Source organism: Crocodylus siamensis, chromosome 9, assembly GCF_052110815.1.
Source record: "Crocodylus siamensis isolate JL-2025a chromosome 9, ASM5211081v1, whole genome shotgun sequence".
Classification (NCBI taxonomy): Eukaryota; Metazoa; Chordata; order Crocodylia; family Crocodylidae; genus Crocodylus; species Crocodylus siamensis.
The window spans coordinates 1,434,253-1,459,460 of NC_143403.1; the positions used below are offsets into that span (position 1 = coordinate 1,434,253).

Sequence of the window (25,208 nt, forward strand, 5' to 3'; positions counted from 1 at the left end):
AACTGTGCCCACTTCTGATCCTCTTCGTTCTGAAAGAACACCCTTACAGGCCTGGAGGGACAGGAAACGAGAGGGACCAGGTCCAAGGAAGAGAGTCCGCAGGAAGGGAAATCCTGGGGGGCAATTTTATGTTTCCCAGAAAGCAAAGGGGAAGGGGGGTCAGACAAAGACAAATTTGGGAATGGGAGACCCAGTTTTCAGGACAAAGCCTTAGGGAAAGGATGGAGGCAGGGTACAAAAAGTGTTTGCTTACGTGGCGATTCCAAACAGGTGGCCAAAAGGAGATCAGCCTGGGCTCCACCTCCCCTGTTTTGGCTCAGCTCAAAGCCATGAGGCTACCATGACCAGCACCACAGCTGTATCAAGCTCTCTTCTCACAGTCTGAAAGAACACAACAGGAGTTTACACTGCAAAGTGAAAACTTTCAATGTTTTATTCTTGACTGCAGCTGTTTACAGAAATATAGTTGCGAGTATACAAATGTCCCAATAGAAGCAAAATATTTTTTTTAATATTCAACAAGTTATCACAGGATAGCTAAAAACATAGATGCAAATGAAATATCCCCTCTTAGAACAAACTGAACACACCTGGTATCAGTGCTCGGAAAATCCCAACTACGAAAGCCATATACACAGAAATGCACAAAATATCTGGTGCTACTTTCACATTGCAGGACAAGGGAAAAGACAGCTCAGTGGTTGATTAGTGTGCTTTAGTCAAAACATGGCAGACAAACTACGCAGGGGGAAAAGAATGATTACCATGAGCATGCTGAGTTCATGCAGAGATTAACAGAGGTAGAAGGTTCTAGTCTGGGGCTGCTTGGAGCTTACCCAAAGGCAAACAGCAATAAGAGGACATAACTCCAATCCCCTATCAAGTAGCAGCCAGCATAGAAAAGGCTTCAGACTGGTCGTGGCCCTTCTGGCAGGACAGAGCATCCCGATTCCAACTCCACAAAATCCAGAATTTGTCATTTTGGTTTGTTTTTTTAAACAGAGGTCAAGAGCCAGGACCTGGTCCTAACCTGCAGAACACCACCTCCCTCCCCGCTGGAAACTCTGTGCAGACCAGATCCTGGGCCAGACCCTCAGCTGGTGTTGATGGGGGCACCACCATGGACTTGAATGAAACTGTAGCATTTTGTGCTGGCTGAAGATCCAGTGCTCACATGGTGGTTCCACCAGAGCAAATGTTGGAGAGCTCTTTGGAGTGAGCTGTGGTTGGATTCACAGCAAGGTAGAGCAACACCACCCTCGTGTCTGCCTGAATGGGGTGTATATACTGTGGGATAATTTTTATAGTCTCGAGGAGCACAAACTATTAAAAGGTTTCTCTGTAGAAGGGAGCATTAGTGAGGGACAGGAGGAAAGATAAGGAAGAGAAGGGCATTCAGGTTACTTGCACTGAGCACTAAAGGTGGGTTTGGTAGAGATGGTTTGAATCAAGCACATGCCAGATTCAAGGTGATAATCTTGCTCTCAAGTTCCTGGTGTGGCCTGGGAAATAAAATGCACTGCTTCTTATCTTTAGGAATCAATATTCCTTTTAAGAGTTTAATCTCTTAAGTACATAAGAAATAAGTACACGCAAAAGCAGTGCTCCCACTCAGTCTGAGACCACCCACAGGGAACGGTTCTTGGTCAGACTGCTTCCATACAAAACCACCTCAAAATGCTATGATGACATTACATTGTTCTGGGGGCATCTTTATATACAGGTATTAAAAAAAAGATGAGGGAGGACCCAGGAGTAGGTGCAGGTCCTTCGTTTAAATGCAGCTCAGCCTAGTGGCAGCTGGAAGTCTGTGTCCCAACAGGGGTTAGGGGCCCCTCTTGAACAGGAATAACTGGCCTCAGTTCAGTTCCTCATGGACCTGTACCTGCACCTGCAAAACAACATTCATTCTTGTGCTACTGGCCAAGCACTGAAAAGCCAGTGGAAAATGAATCCCACAAGATGGTCCCTCCTGGAAGGGCCAAGACAAACTGGCAAAGCAGCAGCTTGTCTGGAAAGCAGTAAGTACGTGCTGCTGCTGCCCCTGCTGAGCCGGACCCAGGACATGGGACCGGGATTGCCAGGCTGTTGGTTCCACACATTTTTCAAATGTCATATTTGCCAAACAGCAATAAATATTAGGGAAAAACCAGAGCAGAAAGCAACGGTTCAGACAGCAGCAAAGTGCTGAAAAGCAAAACACGTCTCTAGGAAAACACTTACTGTTATACTACTAACTGTTCCAGATGTACATTATATTTTACACACACAGACATAACTAGTACTCAGCTATCGATGTGAGCTTGGTAAGTGAGTTCACACTATGAAAAAATTAATTATGTCAGCTTTATAAAAATGTTGATATAACAGTATGTTATGCATGTATATAATAAACTAAATAATATATATATGACATTTGATTTCAGCTATATACATATGTACAGGTCTAGAATATACAGGTGTGGCATATTTGCATATATATACACAATGATTATATAAAAGGGAAAATCCTTTTCTACATTGCCTCTCAAAAACGCAAACTAAACTAGACAACTGCAAGTACATTTTTTGCTATATTTAATCTGTTATGTCTCATCTTTTCTTCTATTTCACTACATATAGCACAGAGGTTCTCTATGATGGGCCTCAAACTGACGAGTGTACGTACAGAAATGTCCCTGCTTTTCTATGCTTCACTCACTACTTGTGCACACAGTTACCATAACTGCATCTGAATTTGTGCGTGGAGTTCTCACGACCTGTCCCAAAGACTCACTGAATACTGACAAAAAATGGATGAGTACCAACTAGCTCACTTTTAAACTTCACTGACCTTCGACCACTCCCCCTGCAAAATTATTTCCCAGAAACCACTCTAAAGCAGGTTGCTTTTCTCTCTTCAGCAACCACCTTAAATACCCCTGGTCTCACTTTCCACCTAAAATACCTGGTTCAGAACACCCTATGCAATTCCTCCCCCTCCTTCTCACTTCCATTATTCAGCTATACACTTGCACCCATGTGCACTAATCTATCTATGCTTTGACTAGGTAGCCTAGTAACTTTTAAGTAACAGAGAAACATGTGAGCTGCAATTGAAAACAAAATTCTGATGTCCTCATTTTCAATAACTTCTTAAAGCTTTGCCTGTTTGGGTGAACTTAAATTTCTTTATTCCACTGATAAAGCTTTAAACAAAACAGATGTTCTTGCTGCTTGGAAAGGTCTATGCTACATTAAAAGAGGGTGCTTGAGCTTCTGAATGGTTTTTCCTTTTTGAAGGCGTTGGAAGGACAATTTGTGAATGGAAAAATCTAACCAAAGCAGTAGATATTACTTCTTACAGGACAACACATCCCGAAATCACAGCGGAAGACTAGAAAAGTCAAGGCTTGTCCCTATTAAATTGTGCACCCTTGCAATTGGAAAAGCCATCAGTCTAGGGCTAAGACACTGTTAAAATTCACAGACATTATACTGTTTGTCTCTTATTTTGATTTAGAACTAATAAAAAGTACCCAGCCATGGACACTGGTCATCCTGCCCATAGCTCAAAATTAGCAAAATAAATGCCTGGTGGTTAAGTGTCTCCTCGGAGCATCAGGGCTGAAACTATTCCTTTAACTGTATGTGTTGACAAAGAAAATAATGGAAGAGCATTTGGCGTGGATGAGCCATTGAAAGGGTCAAACCGTGTCAAGCCAATCTGTGCCAACAAACAGACTGGCTGGCAAAGTGGGAAGTGTCGATAAACATTTCCACTGGCAAGAGCTGCTCAACTAATATTTATCTTAATATTTTCTATGCCACAAATGTTATTCATATAACTTATTATTCTTTCAATGATGAATTAAGAACAGTCCATTTTTAAGTACTGATATCTCATATATAGACACCAGGGGACTAGCTAAAAGCATGGACTGTGGTGGCTAAAAGGACAGGTTTCTCCAGGTAGTCTTATAACAGAGATGCTGTTGAGACAGCAAATAAAGGGGATTGGAAAGGTAATGCGCAAAAAGGATTTAAAGCTGAAAACCACTTAAATTCAGATATAGAATTTTTGGATTATAGAAGCTTTAACAAAAGGTCCAAGGCATTAGAGAAAGACAAATAATATACAGAAAATCCACGCTACAAATACAACTTTATACTTTTCCACTTTGCATCTAGTAAAGGTAGCTACAAAAACACGCACTTCAAAAGAGTAAATGTTTACCTTAAATATATAAAAAGCAAGTTCTCCAGCATGTAATTTGAGACAAATGGGCCTCTTAAGTTTAGTGTGCAGGAGGCAATCATTGTAAATTTTATTGACTACTCAAGGCAAGAATTACACGTATATACACGTATTGTCATCACCTTAAATGACTCCTAACTTTCCAACCAAACAGGATTGGATTGGATAGCTCCCCCCCACCCCAATAAAAACTCGACAGGCAAACACTGTCTATATACCCTTCTCTCCTACCCAGACCAGTGCAGATGCATCATGGAATAAATAGATCAGCAAATTAAAAATACCACCCTCCTTTCCCAGCCAAAAACACCACCCAAAAAACCAGGGTAAGCTCCAAATATCAGTATCAACTGCTGAAATCATGAAAGTACATGGGTGGGAGTCTGAAGAAGTAGAGATATGGGACTCTCATGATACTTGGGTTCTTCTGCCATGAAACAACTCTTGCAAGCTGTTTCCAAAGCCATTGTTGAACTTCACTCTTTACGCAACTGAAAAGATGTTTGCAAGTAGCAGCGCAAGCACTAGTCAACCACTGAGCAAGGTTTTAATTCAGAAGACAAATACTTTTTGTAACCAAATCACATGTTCAAAATGTACATTTAACATTGACCTAAAAATGGACACAGTAAGTTTGACACAACAGAAAGTAAAGATGCTGTTTAGTAGTGAGAACATGGTCGCACAGCCTTTGTTATAAGCAACCTTAAAATATGCACAAGTCAAATATTCCCCTGCCCCAGAGCTGTAGCAGTCCCGGCAAAAGGTTCTATTTTGGACACCAATCAGTGGAAAACTGGTCCCTGGTGACTTGGCTCTGACCAACATTTCAGCATGAAGATGCTCCCACTTCCAAACAATGGAACAAAATGAAGCAGCATACAAATCAGTTTATTATCCCCATCTCTCATCAGTCCACAGTAGGCCCACTCAGTCAGCAGGATGTTATCAAACATCCTTGTCCTGGGACTAACTGTGAATAAGTTGATCTTACAAAAGTCACCAGATAGTTTCCGAAGAACTGTTACAGGCCACTGCCTCCCACAGCCATCTGGAAGCTGTGCTCAATCCAACGAGGCGCAGAACCCATCTATATCTCATCGGACAGCGTTCAGGCAATGTTGCGAGACTGCTCTTCCAGAAACCATAACAAAAATTTTACTTTTTCTTACGAGGAAAAGAAAACAAATTCATAGGAATAAAAGTGTCTTGTTCAGGGTTAAAAAGCAGCTCCGAACATTATGAAGTAGGGGAAATTTTCTTTATCGTGATTAAAATTTCCAACAACATTGTTAGTGTAATTATAAATTAAAAATAATAACACAAAGGTGCTAATAGTAAAACATTAAATAGACAATGACAGTGAATAAAAGCTGAATGGCTCATTCTGAATGAAACCCCATAATTTTACAGTTGCCTAAATGGGTTTACTTACTACATCACACTGCTGAGTGACAGACGCATCAAACACAGTGAAGCTGCCCACTGCCAACTGGAACAATACACTGCCTGATGGAATGGCCAGAGATGAACAAGTTATTTATGTTGCAAAAAGTACTTAAATACTTAGTAAAGACATAACAAAACCCACCCCCACCGTTATCAGACGCCACGTTGTGGTAGAACATCAGACAAACTCACAAATTTACCACAAAAATGTGTGGCAAAAGAATATTTCATATATATGTATATATAGATATATATATATAGATATATATATAAATTTTTATATTTATGCCAATGTACTCACTCAGTACAAATAGCAAAATAGTATACCATTTCCTAAATACAAAATATAGCTTTCCAAAAAAATGAAACACACATTAGATATAAACCATCCAAAACTTGAACGATTGAAAACTGTATTCAAAATTAAATGACCCAGAGCAGGTCTCTTTCTGAAAAGTTCCCTTCATATCGGCAAGAAGCCTTACTACTGAAAACGTAATTCAATGCCTCTCGATGAGAGAGAAAGAGAGAGACACACACAGAAAGAGCAAATAAACATTTTGAAAGATTGACATACAGGAAAAACCATTAAAACCAAAAAACATTTCTACACAGCTCAACTAGGTACACAAGTTAGAAAAAACACACGGTAAACAGACTAGGGTAAATTAAAAACCATTTACAGGCTATTCTTTTTTACTTAAAATAACAAAAATTAAAGATGACACAATACCAACTTTACCAAGGCATAACAGCCATACATGACATGTTTGGCTCTACTGCGTTAACAGCTTTCTACGTGCAGGAGACAGAGAAGACAGAATAAATGTCTGCATGAGGTTGTAGTGAGAGCTCAGCATACCTCCTGGGGTAGCTGGAGCACCCAAAAGAACTTGCATGCCTCACAATGCAGCCATATGGCCTGGAGTGGGTTCTTTTTATGTACTGTAACAGAAGGCTGTTTTTTAATGGAATATATGACCCGGGAGAAGCTGCAGGATATGGGGACTATCAGTAAAAAAAACCATGCACTTCAACCCGTCATGAGCTGAAAAGGCTGCAAAGATGCACCAGCTGAAGTGAAGTTTTTAAGAACACTGAAATGTGTTGTTTGCCCTGTTTAAAATTAAAAAGTCAGGTTTTAATCAGCAATGATTGGAGAAGCAGGGCAAGTTTTTGCATTTGGGGGATGGAAAGAAACTGGCATTTCCACTGTCCTTAAGCCCTGCTGACCTGTCAAGGACTTCTACTGACTTGGCATCTGGATACCACAGTCAAAGGTGCCTTGGCATCCTAAAAGTTTCTAAAGCCAATAGCATCCTTATGTGTTTAAAGATCATGTAAAAGTTGAGGGAAGGAAAGAGGAAGAACATGGAAAGAATGAAGGAGGACAGATCGGTATTAGAAAAGATAATGCAGCTGACAAGCTCTGATTTACACAGTTGTAGTGAGAGACATGAAGGAGATGTTTCCTCAGCCAGGCAGACTGCTCCCTTCAAGTTCAAGGTATTTCAGAGGATAAGGTTTCAGAATACATTACTGTGACGTTCTCCTTCATTTTGGTAGAGCCACCTAATTCTTATTCTATGTACAGTTCATATGTAAGCCTACCAGCAGAGACACCGAAAACTGTTAATCACTTTCTCCGATGGGAAGCACCCACATCTTCCTGGATGTTCTGCAAGATGTAGTAGATAATCTGCCTGTGAGTTATCCGCATCATCTTTTACGACCACCTGCTGTAACTAACACATCGCAGCCATGGCTCTTCAGTGCCATTGTCAAAACTGCAATTCTTTCACTGACTGACAGCTATGTCGTGAATCACAGCTCAAGCCATGGGCACACAATGTTCCTGCTTCACAAGCTTTCCTACTTGACAGAGGTTTTGTGAAGAAGGAAGAGAAAAGAAAAGGTAAACATGGCAACATGTATTATTTTCTAACAACAATAATAGCTGAGCAGTCCTGCTTTGAATTCAAAAAGCATCACTGACCAGTGGGTCTAGGAATATGGCAACAGTCCCATTCCACACCCTGGTAAAACAAAGCCCAACTTTCCAGCCATTATTGACTTCAGAAGTCTCAAATACTACAGTTACAGACTCAGTTGCTAGAAACTGCAGTAGGCAGCATATGTGCTCTTTAGAAAAAGAGGGAGAAGTTTACATATTTGCTTGGGTACAGGCCATTCTTTGACAGAAGGAATCTGTTCCATATAGCTTAATCCAGAATCACAAGGTCTGAGAGAACTTGGAAACTGTCATCTTTTCCTTCGCAGGATTTCTGAGAGGAGAAAAAACAGAGTTAGATGTAATTAGTTAAGTCTCATTTTACTTTTAGGTAGCTCTTTCATCTGAAAGCATTCTACAATCAAGAGGAAAAAAGAAACACTCAGTCCCAAAAAGCAGCCATCTTGTGTGAGGGAACACCAGAGTATTTTTTTTCCCAGTTCTTGACATCGTTAAACAAGTCTGAAGTCGTCAACAGAAATTTCACTGGGGGGGAGGGGCGGTTTAGAGAGGCTGAACGTAGTTACAGAAGCAGGATACAGACAGGCTAACAAACTGAGTCTAGAGTCATGGCCTATTTAATGCCCATCTGTGATCAGAACCTCACCTCAGAAATGGCGCACTTACAGTAGCTCTCCTATCATGCCAAAGAAGTTTGGGAGGGGCTTTGGAAGACTGCAGATTAAAGGGAAATCTGACACATACATGAAATAATTTTGAACTAAAACCAGATTTGGTGGCAGTTCTCAGGGATGCCTCACCCGTCTGACAGCAATCCATTCATCTAATTTATCCCAATACAAATATTAGGCTATCCTGGTACAGGAAAAACAACAAAGGCCAGGTCAAAACCAAAGCTTGGCCAAACAATTTTCTCCTGACTCTGATCCCTTGACGATCACAAACATCTACTAGTTCTAGCTACCTGCAGTTAAACACTTGCTTAGGAGGAGCAGAAATATTTCAATAAACATATATATGCATAATGTTGGAGTGCCAAGTCATGCCATCTATTAAAAAGAGTGGCTTTTTGGTGTATACACAAAACCTTACTGAGCACTGCATGACTGGCAAGCAGACCCACAAAACCCAAATCCACTACTTACTTGGCCAATTAAAATGAGCCAGCCATGTTGTTCCCCGGGTTTTGTAATGACACAAGCAAGTCATCTATTTTCTCCATATTCTGATTGGTTGTCATCGCTGAAGGTAGCGGAGAATTCTCAGATATCTGCTGGGGCAGTAGTGTTGGCACGGGTGGTTGCCCCTCATTCTGTGGCTGACCTGACTGACTTATAGCCATCAGCTGATCCGGCAATGCAGCTGGTCCAGAAGTTAAGAGCTGGCCACAGTCTATTAAGAAGTTAAAAGGAAACAGAAGAAAATTGAAGCTGCAAAATCCATATTTAAGAAGTTTGTTAACAAACCTCTTTATTGAGATCGAAATCTACTTAAGAGCTTATATAAAGACAGACATGCTTTTACTCACAAGACAGTCACATGCGCCATTTCCCCAGTGAACAAATTCAGTTAGTGCAAGCATTTGCAATCAGAAGGGTGCTAAGTAGCACCAGTACCCTCTCTGTATGGCCTGTAACAGACTGGGGAGGGCACAAGCAGCACAGTGGTAGATAGGACAAGAAGCAGAAAGTAAAACAAATTGAGCAGGGAGCACAGGAAAGGAAGCAGAAAGCAGAGCACTGAGAGGAGAGGAGATGAGGAAGCACAGGGCTAGGAGCAGAAAGCAGAGCAGCAGATCAGGCAGGGGAAGGGGATAGGAGTGGCACTCAGGGAGGGCACAGAATTAATTCATGGCATGCCTGTCAAAAAGGTTGGCCCCCACTGTGTTAGTGCATGTTCTTGTGAAGAAATGGTTTTGGTTTTAAAAATCAACCACTATTAACAGCCTAGTAGGCCAGAGAGAGCACCTGGCTGGAAGAAAAATATGGAAAAGGAACATTATCTTCAGTGCTTGAAGACTGTTCCACTGTGTCCACAGGCTGTTTCAGTAATAGGTATGGCTGCATCCCTTTCATTTCCATCACCAGTACTCCACAAATTTGCAACTGCCGTTGTGCATCAGCTTTCCCTCTGCATCAGTATATCTAATAATCGAACTGCAGAGTAAGTTTTACCGACTTGTCCACATAAAGTCACAAAATTAATTAAATGAGGCATAAGAACATCAGCAGTGCCATACTGGGTCAGACCAATGGTCCATCTTGCCTAGGATCCTGTCTCTGACTGTGGGAGAACAGATGAACTGGGCATATCCTCTGTCAGACCCTCCCTGGTTTAAGGGTTTCAGAAGAGACAGCCCTGACTGTTCTGTTTATAAGCTATTAATGGACCTGTCTTCCATGAATGTCTAATCCTGCTTTGAACCTGGTTATATCATCTGCAGAGATAGAGATGATTGCAGAAATAATGCCTTCTGCTTATGTATCATGTAAGGCTAGACAATTCTTTGTGACAGGCGAGGGCAGCATTTTATAAAAATATTGAAAGACAGACTGGTTTCTCCCAAGAGGCTTGTATTATAAATTAATCAGAGCACAACAAAAGGCAAAGTGGTAGATTTTGAATAGACCAAACTTACAAAAGTAAAGACACAAGCCTGGCTTCTAGCACATCTTATTAATGACTGTTTTGCATTATACAACTTGTAAAAACTTCAAGTTATAATCATAATTTGCAGACTCTGTTTGAAAGACCAACAGGGGAAGTCTTGAGAAAGTCTTGAGAAAAGTCTAAAGAAGGGACATATTTTTCCTATGTTTACGTAGCTATTTGTGCACCACTTACACTCGACAACTAAAATGTCGAGAGCTTTAACAACTGGGTAACCTAAGAGCAAATCTTCCCCAGGGCACCCCAAGGGATGACAAGGTCGAACGGTCACAAACTCCTCCATGACCATTTCAGGCTGGACGTAACTTCTTTACTGTCCAAGCCCCCAAGGTTTGGAATAGGCTGCCGCTGGAGGTGATTCTAGCACCTACTTTGAATGCCTTCAAGAGACATTTGGATGTTTATCTTGCTGGGATCCTATGACCCCTGCTGACTTCCTGCCCCTGAGGCAGGCGGCTGGACTCGATCTTCCGAGGTCCCTTCCAGGCCTAGTGTCTATGAATCTATGAGGTACAATACAAACACAGAACAAACTGAAATTGTGCTTAAATCTCAACTATCATGCTGCACTGCAATCATTTCAGTCAGCATTTTACATTTTTTGTGAAGGCCAAAGAGAGTAAGTGAACAATTTGGTAAATAAGTATAGGATGCAGTTTGAAAAACATAATGGGATTATTGACTACATGCACTGTATGTGCCCCACTTCTGCCGACACGTGCAGAAATTTGGGAGGAGTTAACACCTGTGCCCACAGATCCAGATCTGGACACATATGTTAGTGGACCAAACTCTGTAAGAAAGTGTGTATACTTGAAGAACTCTGTTTATACCTATGGGTTCTGGAGTAAACTCTATTGAAATCAGGCTCTGAAACAGAACTGCATCCATTTCAGCATGGGGCTATCCAGAAATGCAGATATGTGCATATTGCTATAAACAGGAGAATTACAGGTGGTTTTGAGGGGCCTACATGAGACTGGAGTTGCACTGTAGTGTGTTTGGTACATATGCTTACGAAAAAAAAATCCTATCTCTAGCAGTTTACAACCTAAATAGACTGAGGGGAGCAGAAGCCAGAAAATATTATTATCCCCATGTTACAGATACTCCGAGCATTACTTATGGTCCCAAACAGGGTCTAAAGAAGGGATAGGGACTGAACCCAGAGCTATTGCATCCTAAAATTCAGTGCTTTAAACAAGATCACACTTACCAGCTAGGAAGCCGCACAAACTAACTCAGAGAACATTAGCAAAAAAAGGAAAGTTAGCTGTTATGAATGCAGACTCAGCTAATAGGGAATCTTAGGCTACAAACAAATGTTGGATTTCTGCCCCCATAAACATTATTTTAGCAACACAAAGCAAAGCAAATAGATGTTCATGCCCTCCGTTGCACCCAGATGCCCAAATTTGTGGTGTGGACAAAAGGTAGCATTCATTTGTGCTGCTATTTTGAGGGCAGATGTCTGTTTTGTTTTAAATTGGGAGAGTGCAAGTAGCCTGGAGCAGCCCATGCTCTCCTGCCTCTCTGGGCAAGCACTCCTGGGGCTTCAAGGGCCCAATCCTGCATGCCCCAATGCCCCAGGAATTTCCCAGGGGATAAATTCCCTAGGGAATTCCCAGGGCACACAGCAGCAGGCCCCCGAAGCCCCTGTCCAGTTTTTCCTGTTTGTAGATATGCCCCACATCAGAGATCCCAGGCATGCCTCTGCAAGAAGATCCCAGGTTCCTGTGTTTGCAGAGGTGTGGATTGAGTGTTGTCTTGCAGGATCAGGCCCCTGCCACTGCAAGAAAACAGACAACAGGCTGGGTGGGACATAACTAGACACAGCTGATCTGCTTCATTTGGCAATGTCTGTTTACAGCCTTAATTAAAGTTGAACTGGGATTTCACTCCATCCCTCCTCTCCTTAGCTTTTGAAAAACATTTTGGGATAAACTTTCTCAAACTCAGTCTCAGCACAAAGAGCTATCTTCTTGATCTTCAGATTTAGTGGGGAGTTACTTGATTTTGCTCCTCCTAAGATAGTGAATTATTTGGGACGTAAATTCATTCTTGTAGAGACCACTCTGCACAAACTGCCTTGAGAGGACAGAATATTAATATACCTCCATCCTATACTTCCATCCTCCAGCCACTCAAATAGCTAAACTAAACGCAAAACAGAAAATACAGATTTCACAGACATTAGGGCTGGAAGGGACCTCAGAAGATAGTTTCATAGTTTCTAGGGTCGGAAGGGACCTGAGTAGATCACCAAGTCTGGCCCCGAGCCCCTGCCATGGCAGGAAAGAGTACTGGGGTCAAACGACCCCAGCAAGGTGTTCATCCAGCCTCCTCTTAAAGACCCCCAGGGTAGGAGCCTGCACCACTTCTCTTGGAAGTTGGTTCCAGATCCTAGCCACCCTGACCGTGAAGTTGCGCCTCCTGATATCTAGCCTAAATCTACCCTCTGCCAGCTTGTGACCATTATTTCTAGTCACTCCTGGCAGTGCTCGGGGGAACAGGGACTCCCCTAAGTCCCCTCTCACTAGTTTGTAACAGGCCACTAGATCCCCCCTCAGCCTTCTCTTTGTGAAGGCTGAACAGGTTCAGGTCCCGTAGCCTCTCCTCATAAGGCCTTCCCTGCTGTCCCCTGATCATGCGAGTGGCCTTCCTCTGGCCCCTCTCCATGCTGTCGACATCCCTCCTGAAGTGCGGCGCCCAGAACTGGACACAGTACTCCAGCTGTGGCCTGACCAGTGCCGCACAGAAGGGGAGGATCACCTCCTTGGACCTGCTCGAGATGCATCTGTGGATGCATGACAAGGTGCGGCTGGCCTTCCTGACTGCATCCCCACACTGCCGGCCCACGTTCATCTGGGAGTCAATGATGACTCCAAGATCCTTTTCCGCTTCTGTACTGACGAGAAGGGAGTTGCCCAGCCTGTAGGTATGGAGCTGGTTCTTCCTCCCCAGGTGCAGCACCTTGCACTTGTCTGTGTTGAATCCCATCCTATTCTCATCCGCCCACCCCTATAACCTGTCTAGGTCTGATTGAAGCCTATTCCTCCCTTCCAGTGTGCCCACATCCCCCCACATCTTAGTGTCATCAGCAAGTTTGAATAGGGTGCTTTTTATCCCCTCGTCCAAGTCGCTGATGAAGATGTGGAACAGTGCGGGCCCGAGGACTGAGCCCTGGGGGACCCCACTGCCCACCATCCCTCCAGATTGATGCCCACATCCCTCCAGATCGAGTCCAGCCCCCCGCCCAAAGGGCAGGAAGTCAGCTGGGGTCATAGGATCCCAGCAAGATAAGCATCCAATTTGCTCTTGAAGGTGTTCAACGTAGATGCTTGAACCATCTCCGATGGCAGGCTGTTCTAGACCTCGGGGGCTTGGACAGTAAAGAAATTCTTCCTTATGTCCAGCCTGAAACAGTCTTGTAGTAGTTTATAACTGTTCAACCTCGTCATCCCTTGGGGCACTCTGGTGAACAAACGTTCCCCCAGAAACTGGTGGTCACCCCTGATAAACTTACAGGTGGCCATTATGTCACCCCTGAGCCTGCGCTTTTCCAGGCTAAAGAGCCCCATGGCTCTCCTCAGCCTGTCATTGTATGGTCTGTTTTCCTGACCTCTGATCACATGCGTGGCTCTTCTCTGGACTCTCTCAAGCTTCTCCACATCCTTTTTGAATTGTGGAGCCCAGAACTGGACGCAGTACTCCAGCTGCGGCTTCACCAAGGCCTAGTACAAGGGGAGAACGACATCCCGGGATTTGACCGAGAAGCATCTATGGATGCAAGTCAGTGTTTTGGTCGCTTTACTAGCCGCAGCATCACATTGCAGACTTATGTTCATCTTGTGGTCAATGATGACCCCCAAGACTCTTCTGTAGTACTAGCCAGCATAGCACTGCCGAGGATGCTGCAGATTTTTCCTTCCAAGGTGGAGAACCTTGCATTTTTCAGTGTTAAACACCATCAGGTTCTCATCCGCCCATTTGCTGAGCCTGTCCAGGTCAGCCTGAATCGCCCTCCTGTCCTCAGGTATGGATGCTTTGCCCCAAAGTTTGGTGTCACCAGTGAATTTAGCCAGTCCACTTCTGACTCCAATGTCCACATCATTAATGAAAATGTTGAACATATACTAAAGTTATTTATGGGGCTGAGGTAAATTCAGCCAAAAATTAAATAGGGCATGGAGCAAATTCACTCTCGCACAACTTATGGAGAAATGCATCTAAGGGTTAAACACGGTCTTTCAAACTACAGTGTCTCCTCAACCGTATTCATATTGTTACGAGAGCAATACTACGTTTGAAAAGTACAGCTCATGCAAATGGTCTTTGTTTCCAGAACTTTTGTGGTTAAAAAAAGCAAACAAACCACAATCCAAATTATCATTAATTTTAAAGAAAAACGTGTGCACAAGTGGAGAGAAAAAAATCATCCCCAAGGCCAACACCAGTGGCTTTTAACAGACAAATTTCAGTTTCCTCTAACATAAAGTAACCCATTTCAATACAAAAGAGGTTTTCCTTAAGTGAGAGATGCCACAAGAATACTTAGGAGAAAGATTTTCCAAAAGGAACTGCCAATCTTTTTTCATCAAGATAACCTCAATTTCTAAATGAGGGAGCAGAACGTTGTTTATGAAGCACGACAGACCTCCTACGCTTCTGGACATTTGAGCTTCCTGGGTAGCTTGTAGTGAAAAAACAGGATGTTCTTGATATGGCCATTTTTCCTGCTGTGTACACTGATCATGTTTAAGTTTGGAGATGAAATGCCCCTCTCTGATTTTAATGTGGATGCTCTGAGGAAGCAATCCCAATGCACCTGTCATTTTAGAACAGCAGAAATCCTCATACTCTCAGACCTCCAGTAACGCAGCCTGTCCAGTTGACAAAGTCAATTAAACCAGCAGAGCTAATAAAATTTCTTGTTAATCAACAGCCAGCTCGATAATTGATATCTGTTGTAAGAAGGGGTTTAAGTCCATAGCAAAGTCCCTTAAGCTTATGCAGATGAAAAGCACTGCAACAGTTAAGCACTCCTATTATATATTACTGAAGACAAATAACATTAACAAATGGTCAACAAATTTTCTGGGGAGTTATTTGCTTTCAGCCTTTTCTAGGTAATGAGCTATTTGGGAAATGAATCTATTCCTGCACAGATAAATCATCATCATCTTTTCTCAGCATGTATTTTCTTGAGAGGGCATAAAATAAATTTACCTCTTCAAAGAAGAAAGAATTCATGAAAACATCTTGTTCCAAGTCCCAGAGGTGCAAAACAAATTCCTCACTGAGCCACTATTTATATTTAATACTACGCTGCCCTGCTTCCTTACCCTATAACTTGCTCCTTTTTAACAAAACACACAACTGCATGACACTTACATAACTAACCCAGAAGGCAAATGCAGCATAACCAATCAGAAAGTAGAAGCTGACCCACTTTTCCATATATAACATTTCTGTGATGAGAAGGGATGTTTTCTAACTCTCTCACTCTACATATTTAATATTTGTTTCATTCAGGTTAAATATTAAACATTTATCTCCTTTGTTCAGTTCCTTTATTTCTGAATGTAAATACAATAAAAAATTGGAAATTCAAAAGTCTAGTTGCTTTCCCCGCCTCGCGACCTCCTATTTTCCTTTCCAACCATCCCACTTTCACAGTTAAACCTTCAGTATTTTGGACCAAAGGAGTCTAGCCAGCAGAGAGGCAACTACATTGACTCCTACATGTACATGCTGTATTGATACTCAACAACCAAGTTTCTCAGATGTATGGGTATAATTTACCGATTGCCTCTGAATAATCAACATTTTCAATGGAAAAACTAATCATTACTACTTGGCTCTTAAACTGCACTTCACAGGGCTATGCAAATCCAATTAGTCTAGCAGACCCCAATGTAGCAGCTTTTGTTAAATCATACAATTAGAATCAAGGATCTAACACTTACTGTTCTGAATGCCAAAGAGGAATATTCCTGAAGTCTGCTGAGATGAAGCAGGAGAATTCTGCAATTGATTGATAGCCCCCCCTGCTGTGTTGCGAAACAAAGAAGCCTGCTGCTGTGGTGGTGAAGCCGTCCCTTGAATCCCCGTCATACTGTTCTGTGAAGAGTAGATAGGAGATTGCTGCAGCTCTTGCTGGCTCATGCTATTCTGCAAGGCAGACATGGAGGCTGAGGAGATGAAGAGGGTCACTTGCTGCTCTTGAGAACTTGGTGATCCTTGAACCAGCTGAATCTGAGGAGAGTTATGGAACAGGGCTGGCTGCTGGGATTCGGCCTGGGTGGATCCGGGATTCTGAAGTGGAGTCACTGTGGTTTGATTCTGGAACTGCATGGGCTGCTGATCCTGACTCATTGGCGCCATGTTGGCTTGTGGGTGGAAAATTGACTGGCCTTGCTGCTCCTGATTAGCAATTGGGTTTTGATTTGGGTTGAAAATCATATTCTGTTTTTGAGAAGCAATTGTATTCATGGCATTTTGATTGCTGAACATCATATTCTGCTGCTGTTGCTGCTGTTCTTGGGATGAAGAGCTACTCTGAATTGCGACTATTGAATGCTGAGGCTGGAAGATGGCCCCTTGTTGGTTCTGGGGCATTGTATTGGATTGCAGGGAGCCTAAAGATACTTGAGACTGAAACAAACCCTGCTGGGTGGTTTGAGCCTGAGACTGTTCTTGAGGAAGCATTGGGCTCTGGATGTGGGATATCTGCGTCTGTTGTTGGAAAGAAGTCTGCTGCTCAGTGTTTGTAGCTGTCTGAAGTGGTGAAATGGAATTCTGTGCAGTAAAGAATGACATCTGTTCTTCCTGAGTTGCAGGGTTATTCATTGAACTCTGAGAAAGGAACATGCTGGTTGACTGTTGGTCTTGAGAAACTGAAGAGCTCTGCAGCACGCCCATCGTGTTCTGGGAGTGGAACAGTGGAGACTGTAATTGGTCCGAGGAAGAGGAAGAAGTTTGATTGTGAACAATGGAATTTGGACTGTGAAAAATAGACCCTTGTGTTTCCTGTGATATATTTTGGGCATCACCAATAGGATTCTGAGAGTGAAAGAGCTGAGCCTGTGAATGTGGAGACTGCTGCATGAAACTCCCGGACTGAATAGACATCATTTCCCCACCTTGCTGGTACAGCCCACCTCCCTGCTGCTGAGTTCCACTTGCCTGAACAGCCATCATGTTTTTTGTAGATGAAAAGAGGTTGACTTGAGACTGATTTTCCCCACTGTGTTGCATCTGAACCATGGTCTGAAATACATTGCTTTGCATCTGTTTATTCTGTCCTGAAGCTTCTTCACCATCTGCAGAACTCGATGTCTGAAACATGGCAGGGCCATTGGTCGAGACTTGCTGTTGCGCAGTTGCAGTAGTTTCAGTCCCAGAAACACCAGAAGATGAAGAGAATAACTCGCATTGCATCTGCAAGTCCTCGCTTGTTGACAGCCCACTCATCATGTGGGAAGCTTGTTGGAAAACTGGGGACTGCTGGAGGTTCCCATTTCCTGACGTAGTGGAGGAGAACAAGTCAGACTGCATCTGTGTTGCAGCTTGGCAGATATTCTGTTGCATTCCCATTACCATTGCTGCAGAAGTTTCCATTGCTTGCTGCTGCTGCTGCTGCTGCTGCTGCTGATTGGACAATGAACTCTCAGGCTGAGAATGGACATTTTCAGCTCTTCCAGACAAAAGATTCTCTGGCCTGGAATGGACTGCTGTTTCTGAGGAGGAAAATATCCCAGGATTTACACTGCTTTGTATTTGACTGACTTGCTGAAAAATGTCTGCATTGAGCTGCTCTTGAACATCCTCACTACTGTCTGACCCAGAAAACAAAACAGAAGACAACTGCTGCTGAGCTTCCAAGACTTGCTGGACCAAGTCAACATTTCCACTGTTGCCACTGGCAGTATTAGTTGGAAAATTTCCAGCCTGCAGTTGCTGTATAGTGTTCTGTAACTGATTCACACTGCCTGCTGATGAAAAAATACTTGATGAAATCTGTTGCTGTAATGCCTGTGCTGGTTCTGCTAGACTTGACTGCTGTTGCTGTGATGCCTCAGTCAACTGTGACAAAGTGACTACGGTGCCATCTGATTGCAATACCTCTCTGGACTGGGACTCTCTAGTCTGGAACTGTGCAGCCTGCTGCAATAGTGCATCACTGTTTTGCAGCTGGCCAGAAGCAGAGACGGCTGGAAAGCTACCAGGCTGTGAAATGTCCTGTGTCTGGATAGTAGTCAGAGTCTCTGGATACACCTTAGGCTGGATCTGCTGTTGGTTTTCATTATCAGAAGGTAAACGGGAAGCAGAAGTTGATATACTGGACATACTGTTTTCTAAACTTTGCTGAGTTGGTCCAACCACCTTTGTAGTCTAAAAGGGAAAAAAAGGCTGTATAGTGAGTAATATGATTACTTGAGTCCTGCTCAGAAACCTCTATTCTCCAGCTACATTCAGGCAAACTCAGCTGAACGGCCTGAATGTCTGCAATTCTCTCTCCATGCCTGTCAACATGTCCACATCACAAATGCACTTGTAACCAAGGCAATGTGAGGACAAGATTAGGAAAACAATAATTTAAAAATGTCAAGTTTCTTACAACTGTATGGCTGCTTGTGTGTTAAAAAAAGGCACAGAGGCAGAACAGTATTATGCAATTAGATGCATTAAGAACCTACTGCAGGAACATGGGAAGAAGGAAGGTGGCTTTCAAGGAAATCACCTACTGCTTCATCAACTGTCACTGGATGAATATCCAGAGTACAAGATCATCTAGACCATAAAAGTCCTCCTCCCCCCACCCCCACAACCATGCTCTCTCTCTCTTCTGTTATTACTACTACAGAAAAGATGGGTAATCAGAACTGCAAGTTGTGGTAGTCAACATCCTGGGACAAGTCTTACTTACATTGAAGACTGTAGGAGATCTTTTTTCTGCTGTTACTTCCATTGGAGATACTTCTTCACTCTTAATCATACTGCTTGGCATGAGTGGAGTTATCAAGGCACTAGGAAGAATATTTACCTTATCCAGGTTACAACCAGTAACATTCACTGCTGCAGGTACAAATACAAAATAAAAAGAAGAGAGAGATAAAATAGTATCCTGCATTGTAGCTGTTAAAGTTATAGGTAAACATGCCAGTGCCTTAGTGACAGATTACTGGGCAGATGGTGGCTCTCTTCCCAGTGCAATTTTGTTAGCATACCATAAACTCTCCCATCCATGACAGATGGGATGCTATTGTGGAAAGAAACACCTATGCCAATCACAAATCCTGAAACATTCCTGGAGCATACATAAAAGTTGGTAAAAATATATATATATAATTAAATACGTAATATTTTCAAGATGAACAACTTCAGCAATTTTAGCCAAGAATAACTATACACTCTGGGGTTAAAAAGAAATTTCCAAGATTGTCTTTCCTACCTAATGCAGGGGGGGCTGGACTCAATGATCTCACAAGGTCCCTTCTAGCCCCTAACATCTATGAAACTGTTTTGAATTTGACATGGATTGTAGGACAACAATCAGACTTTTGGGCATGTCTGAACAATGAAGAGCTTAAAAAAGTTTGCTTATTTTCATATAGTTGAAAAATTATCAAACAAAAGCTTCAGTTCAATTTGTATGTCAACTCTGTGATGCTGTACACAAGCAAGATCTCATTTTGTCTCCATTATCTTTGTAAATAATGTGGGCAGTCTCTTCAGGAATGAAATTCTCAGTCCTAACTTCTTTCTAGGGTAGTTACGAAGTGTGCGCCTACCACCACTGGAAAATGTTAGATGTGTACAAAAAATTGACTTACTTAATGTCAAGTCTGCTGCAACATGGCCTCCAATCATGTAGACTAAGAAATAGCCTATAAAGCCTTAACATTTATGGAAGTGATTTTTTTTATTAAGGGGCTGTATCTTTTCTTCATCCCAGAGCAAAAACAAGGTTATGAAACATTTCCCTTGCTTGTAACCTACACCTCTTGATAACTAGTTGTAAACAGCTTTCTGCAAACTGCCCTACACAGGTCCTCACCCATGCTCCTAGTACATTTAGTCTACAAAAGATCAGACTATCTCTTCTGAAAGAACATTTTGTATCTTGAGTAATACATCCTCAGCCATGAGTTGAACAAAGAGTATCAATAGCCAAATAAGCTCTTCCCCTCATTTGTCCACTTACAGGTTTGGCATTTTTCCAGATACTTAAACCACAGGTTTTGACATGTTGGACTGCTGGCAGGAGACATGGCTAAGATAAGACCAGAGCTCCAAAACATTAAATCCATCACAAAATAGCTCCATGTTTTTGTTAATTTGGTGTATATCATTCATTTAAAGACAAGTATTTCTGATAAGGATGGTTTTATACTATTAAGGCAGGATTTAGATACAGTGTTGTCGTTCAACCTTAATTTGTGTGCTTATCAGAAACAATGAACAATTAATAGATTAAGGAAGCAGCAGATAACTGTAATTTCAATACAAAGATAGCTTTAAGATGTCAGTAGTATATGGATTAGACATTAATAAAGAGATATCAGTGAACAAATATAAATGGTAATTTTTTTTTACTTACACATTTGGTTGGAAAAATCAAGACCAATAGATGAAATGACAATCAGTTTTTAAAATAATAAAAAAGGCAATACTTCTCTTTGCTTAGTTGGTAGTTACTTTATACTTTTTGAATGGTTATTGTCCTGTCCAGGTATTTCCTTAGTGTGTAGAGATTTCAGAATTAAATTAAGTATTGTTGAGACAACGCCAGATGAGAGTGCAGTTCTCTAAACTAGTCCCACACTATGCGACTACACATATATACTTTCCCCGTATTATAGAACTGTACACAACTGAGTTATGAACCTCAAATTTATAAGAAAGTCTCTTCAAGGCATCTTACACTGGGCACTGAAAAAAAGATTTTGAAATACTGCATTAACGTTTCAAGTGACTAAAACGCTTGACAGCCGCAGAAGACGACAATATGCTGATGCCATTATACATGGAATTAACTCCAGTTTCCACCTATCCCCACACTAGGACGAATGCCATCCCATCTACAGAGCAACCGCACAACGTTTAGAACTTTTCACCTTTTTTGTCTAGCAGCGACAGAAGCATTAATGTAATAAACACCTGAACACAGGGTGACACTGCCAGGATCTAGTCTACACAAGCAAATCTGCAGTCGTTTCTTTAAGCTGTTCCTTGTAAGCCTGCAGGGTGGGGTGCTTCTGTATGAAGGCTAACCAGATATTGTATTGACTTTAATCCAAGATGGGCAGTTTCCCGCCCCCATTCAACATGGGGGAAAGAAAAATCTAGTCTTGGTTCAAGTACAAGGACTGGAGCTGCCACCACCCCTGCCTGCTACCTAGCCAGGGCCAGAGCTGGAACTGCCACACTGGGTAAGCAGCAAGGGGGCAGGCACTGGAGGAGGTCAAACAGCAGGGGAAGACAGGAGGCAGGAAAGCAGTCATCATGAAGGCGCACACTGGGGGTGGGGGTGAGTGTTAATGGGGCAGGGGGCAACAGGAGGCAGGTACTGAGGACATGCAGTCACCACGGGGGGGGGGGGGGGGGGAAGCAAGTGGCAGGGAGACAGGCAGGGTCAAGTCGCCTGCCCTTCACCGCTGCTTCTTTCCCCACTGCCACTGCTTTCCCCACTGCAGCAGCAGGGGTGACTAATTCAAGCCCCCACCGTAATTACATTTTATACACAGAAATTATAATTAGCAAGTAGTGTTTGACTTGTACCCTTTATATTTCATACTAGCTATCAGAAACATGATTTGTGGTCTTATAAACATCATTTTAATAAGCTATTCACCTCCTCATCTTGTGGCAGTATAGCCAACTGTTTAATTTACAAGCTTTTGCTGCCCTGTAGTTCAGTTCTGCTTTAATCCACTCTGTAGTCTGGGCCTCAGTTAAAATGGACTTATCTCCATTTACCATGAGCACTCATGCAGAAGATATGAAGGTGTGCAGTTATCAATTCTTGAACCTCTGGATACAAAAGCACTACTGTGTTTGGTTCCTATGAATAGGTCAAGGCATTTACAGAAATACCCTTTTTGTGCTTTTGAGAGGCTGAAAGGCATCATTGTGTACTGAGACTAGTTCAGAATAGGAATGACTCAGACACTGTGTATAGCTGCAAGCTAATTTCCATGATCTAGCACAGGTATTTTACTGAGATTCAGAATGGGCATGCTAATAGTGAAGAAATGCAGTTAGTCATCTGAGATACAAAACTGGACTTTACTTCCCTTTCTTGGGGAACAGTATCTAAAATAAAACCTTTCCTTCTGTGTTGGAGAGGTATAGTTTCTACTGCACCTAATTATAAAACTTGGTTTTTATTTTAGAAGCCTCTCCAGAGGGATCTCTGAAAATGAGCTGGGGTTCAGTGTTGTGTGACACTGAACTGTATGTCCAGTAGAAAGTTTCCATTACCTATCTGTCCTCCACATAGACTGGAAATATTGGGAAGGAGCACTAGATCCAAGGAAATATTTGGTCTAGAGTTTTCAGGGATCCTGCCAAAATGGGAATGAAATAGTTGGTAGTATTAGGGATGTTTATTTGTAACCTGTGATGTTTTGCAATTAGTCATAGGAACGCTAGTGGCAGGGGAAAGGAAAACATGTCTTTCATCTCTGGAAAGACTGCAATTTTACCAAACCCTCTTTTCATTTCAGGTATACAAAATCCTCATGAATGAAGTGTGGCCTGAGTCTCTCTTAAACGTGCAGGACACCTCTGTCTCCTTGCTGAAAAGACTGCTGTCCTCAAACGATAACACCCGCACTATTACCTGCAATTCTATTCGGAATCTGCAAATGCCTAGGCCCCAAACAGCATTTTATTACTATAGCAGTCATCTTAGATTTCAAGACAGTGTTTGCTGTGTCTAATGTTGTTTGTAATGATAAACTTATCAAAAATTTGTTCAATTGTAATTACCGTAAATTATTCCTTGCTTTCCTGGGGCAAGCCATCAACACATCTAATTTATTGTAGTTAATAAAATTGTATTCTGTCATGAATGTTTGGTATCTTGTGATCAAAACGTATACACCCACTCTAATTTTTCATCCTAGATGGTCCAGTCATTTAGCATCTTTATCAAAAAGCACCGTCTGTGACTGACACTGTCTATTCCCTTACCTAGCCACTATGACAATAAGGGAATCCAAGACAAGGGCAAGAAAATACATTTCCCTCCCCTCTCCCTCCCCATGGAATCAGACAGTATTGTTCAGTTTTCCTGGAAGTGGTGGTAGGAGTATATACTACACCATCCCTGTAGGCTCTCAGGAGCACTTCATTAATACAACTATGATGTATGCCCAGTAATTTGGGAAGAGTTTAGTGAACCTCTCAGTGGAGCTTTTAGTGCCTTTGTATCCTCTTCATTAATTTTTGCAAAATTTAAAAATCTTTGAGATATATTTTCTCTCTGAGCCTTCCCTAAGGGTCCCAGTATGGCCACTTCTTATTATACATGCAACTGGAAAGTGATCCAATGTTAAAAACTACACTAAAACTTGGGGACCATTAATCCTTATATCTGGAACGCTGAGATACTCTGGATATCTCATCTTGACTAACTTTACTAGACTAAACAAGAGATACTATATTCTGCTACCTTGTGAACCAGAGAAAGAATAAAACACCTCTGAATCCAAGGGAAGACTTAAGGATAATTGGGCATGATGGCACTCCGCTGGCTAGCGGACAATACTGAAGAGAAATATAGGACTGATTATAGCATAGCTTCACATAACAGATTCCCCAACAGCAATGAGGATTCAAGTTGGCTAAAACTCCTCAAAGTCTGTCAAATTGTATCAGGTCAGTGCTGCAGATAGGACAATGGAAGTAGCATCTTCATTACGTATTACCAGTGATGAAGCATTTGCTGAATATGGCAGCTGTGCTTGGCCGTAGACTGATTCAATTATTCAGTACCGCCTGACTGAAGAGTAGCAAAAGGTGTCCCATACCAATAGCTCCAGCATATGGCCCTTAGATTCTAGGCACTGAAGCAGCATCATGCATTTTAGGAGCTTTAAGTATAAACATGCAAAAACATGTTTGGGGGTCTTTAGGAGGAGGCTGGATGAACACCTTGCTGGGGTCATTTGACCCCAGTACTCTTTCCTGCCATGGCAGGGGGTTGGACTAGATGATCTACTCAGGTCCCTTCCGACCCTAGAAACTATGAAACATAGACTCTCATCAGATCTGAACTGGGACTGAAATCTTGACCTCATTTTGAAAGATGGTTTTAAAGGCATTTTTTCTTCCCTTCATTATAAAGCAGCTTAGACTCTCTCCCCAGCATTCTCCTCTGGAAGAGACTCCTTTGCCAAATGCTTAAGGAGAGGAATCCTGGACTGAACTGATCTAAGTAGACTAAAAGGACACTCACTTCCTGGGCTCCTGGTAGACTACATCTGTAGGACTAAAATCCGTTGACTACATAAGGATTCTTAAGCCTATTTTACAACATCTTAGTCCTCTGGGAAAATGACACTTAAATTACATTTGAGAGAGAAGTACATTTTCCTTAAGCAGTACAAACCGGTCTCATAGTACTAGTTAACTGGAAAGAAACTCACAGTGCACGTAGTCCCTAAAACCTGGATGCTAATAATAATAATAAACAACTCACTACAAAAGCAGTGTGGGGGAGAGCTTAAGATAAGCTCCTTAGGCTATGGACAAACACAATTTGTAGCTGCTTTAAGAGAGGAAGGAGAGCTGCTTCGGGGAAGCCCATATCCATGGTTAAGATGCAACTCTTAGGTCCACAGATTTCTGTAGGCATGAAGTAACTAA

General features: G+C 42.2%; 1 protein-coding gene across 6 annotated transcripts in view; it reads right to left on the bottom strand.

Annotated features, from left to right (window-relative positions):
- Window positions 1-408: 408 nt before the first annotated feature.
- Window positions 409-25,208, bottom strand: part of NFAT5 (nuclear factor of activated T cells 5) — a 105,672-nt gene continuing 80,872 nt past the window's right edge. For all 6 annotated transcript variants that reach the window (XM_090063843.1, XM_090063846.1, XM_090063844.1 and 3 more), the window contains 4 exons: window positions 19,261-19,409; window positions 16,298-18,725; window positions 8,804-9,050; window positions 409-7,971 (listed from right to left, as the gene is read on the bottom strand). In XM_090063843.1, coding sequence (XP_089919969.1) covers window positions 8,812-9,050; window positions 16,298-18,725; window positions 19,261-19,409 — 2,816 coding nt within the window. In that variant the 3' untranslated portion in view covers window positions 409-7,971; window positions 8,804-8,811. The remainder of the gene's footprint in view (window positions 7,972-8,803; window positions 9,051-16,297; window positions 18,726-19,260; window positions 19,410-25,208) is intronic.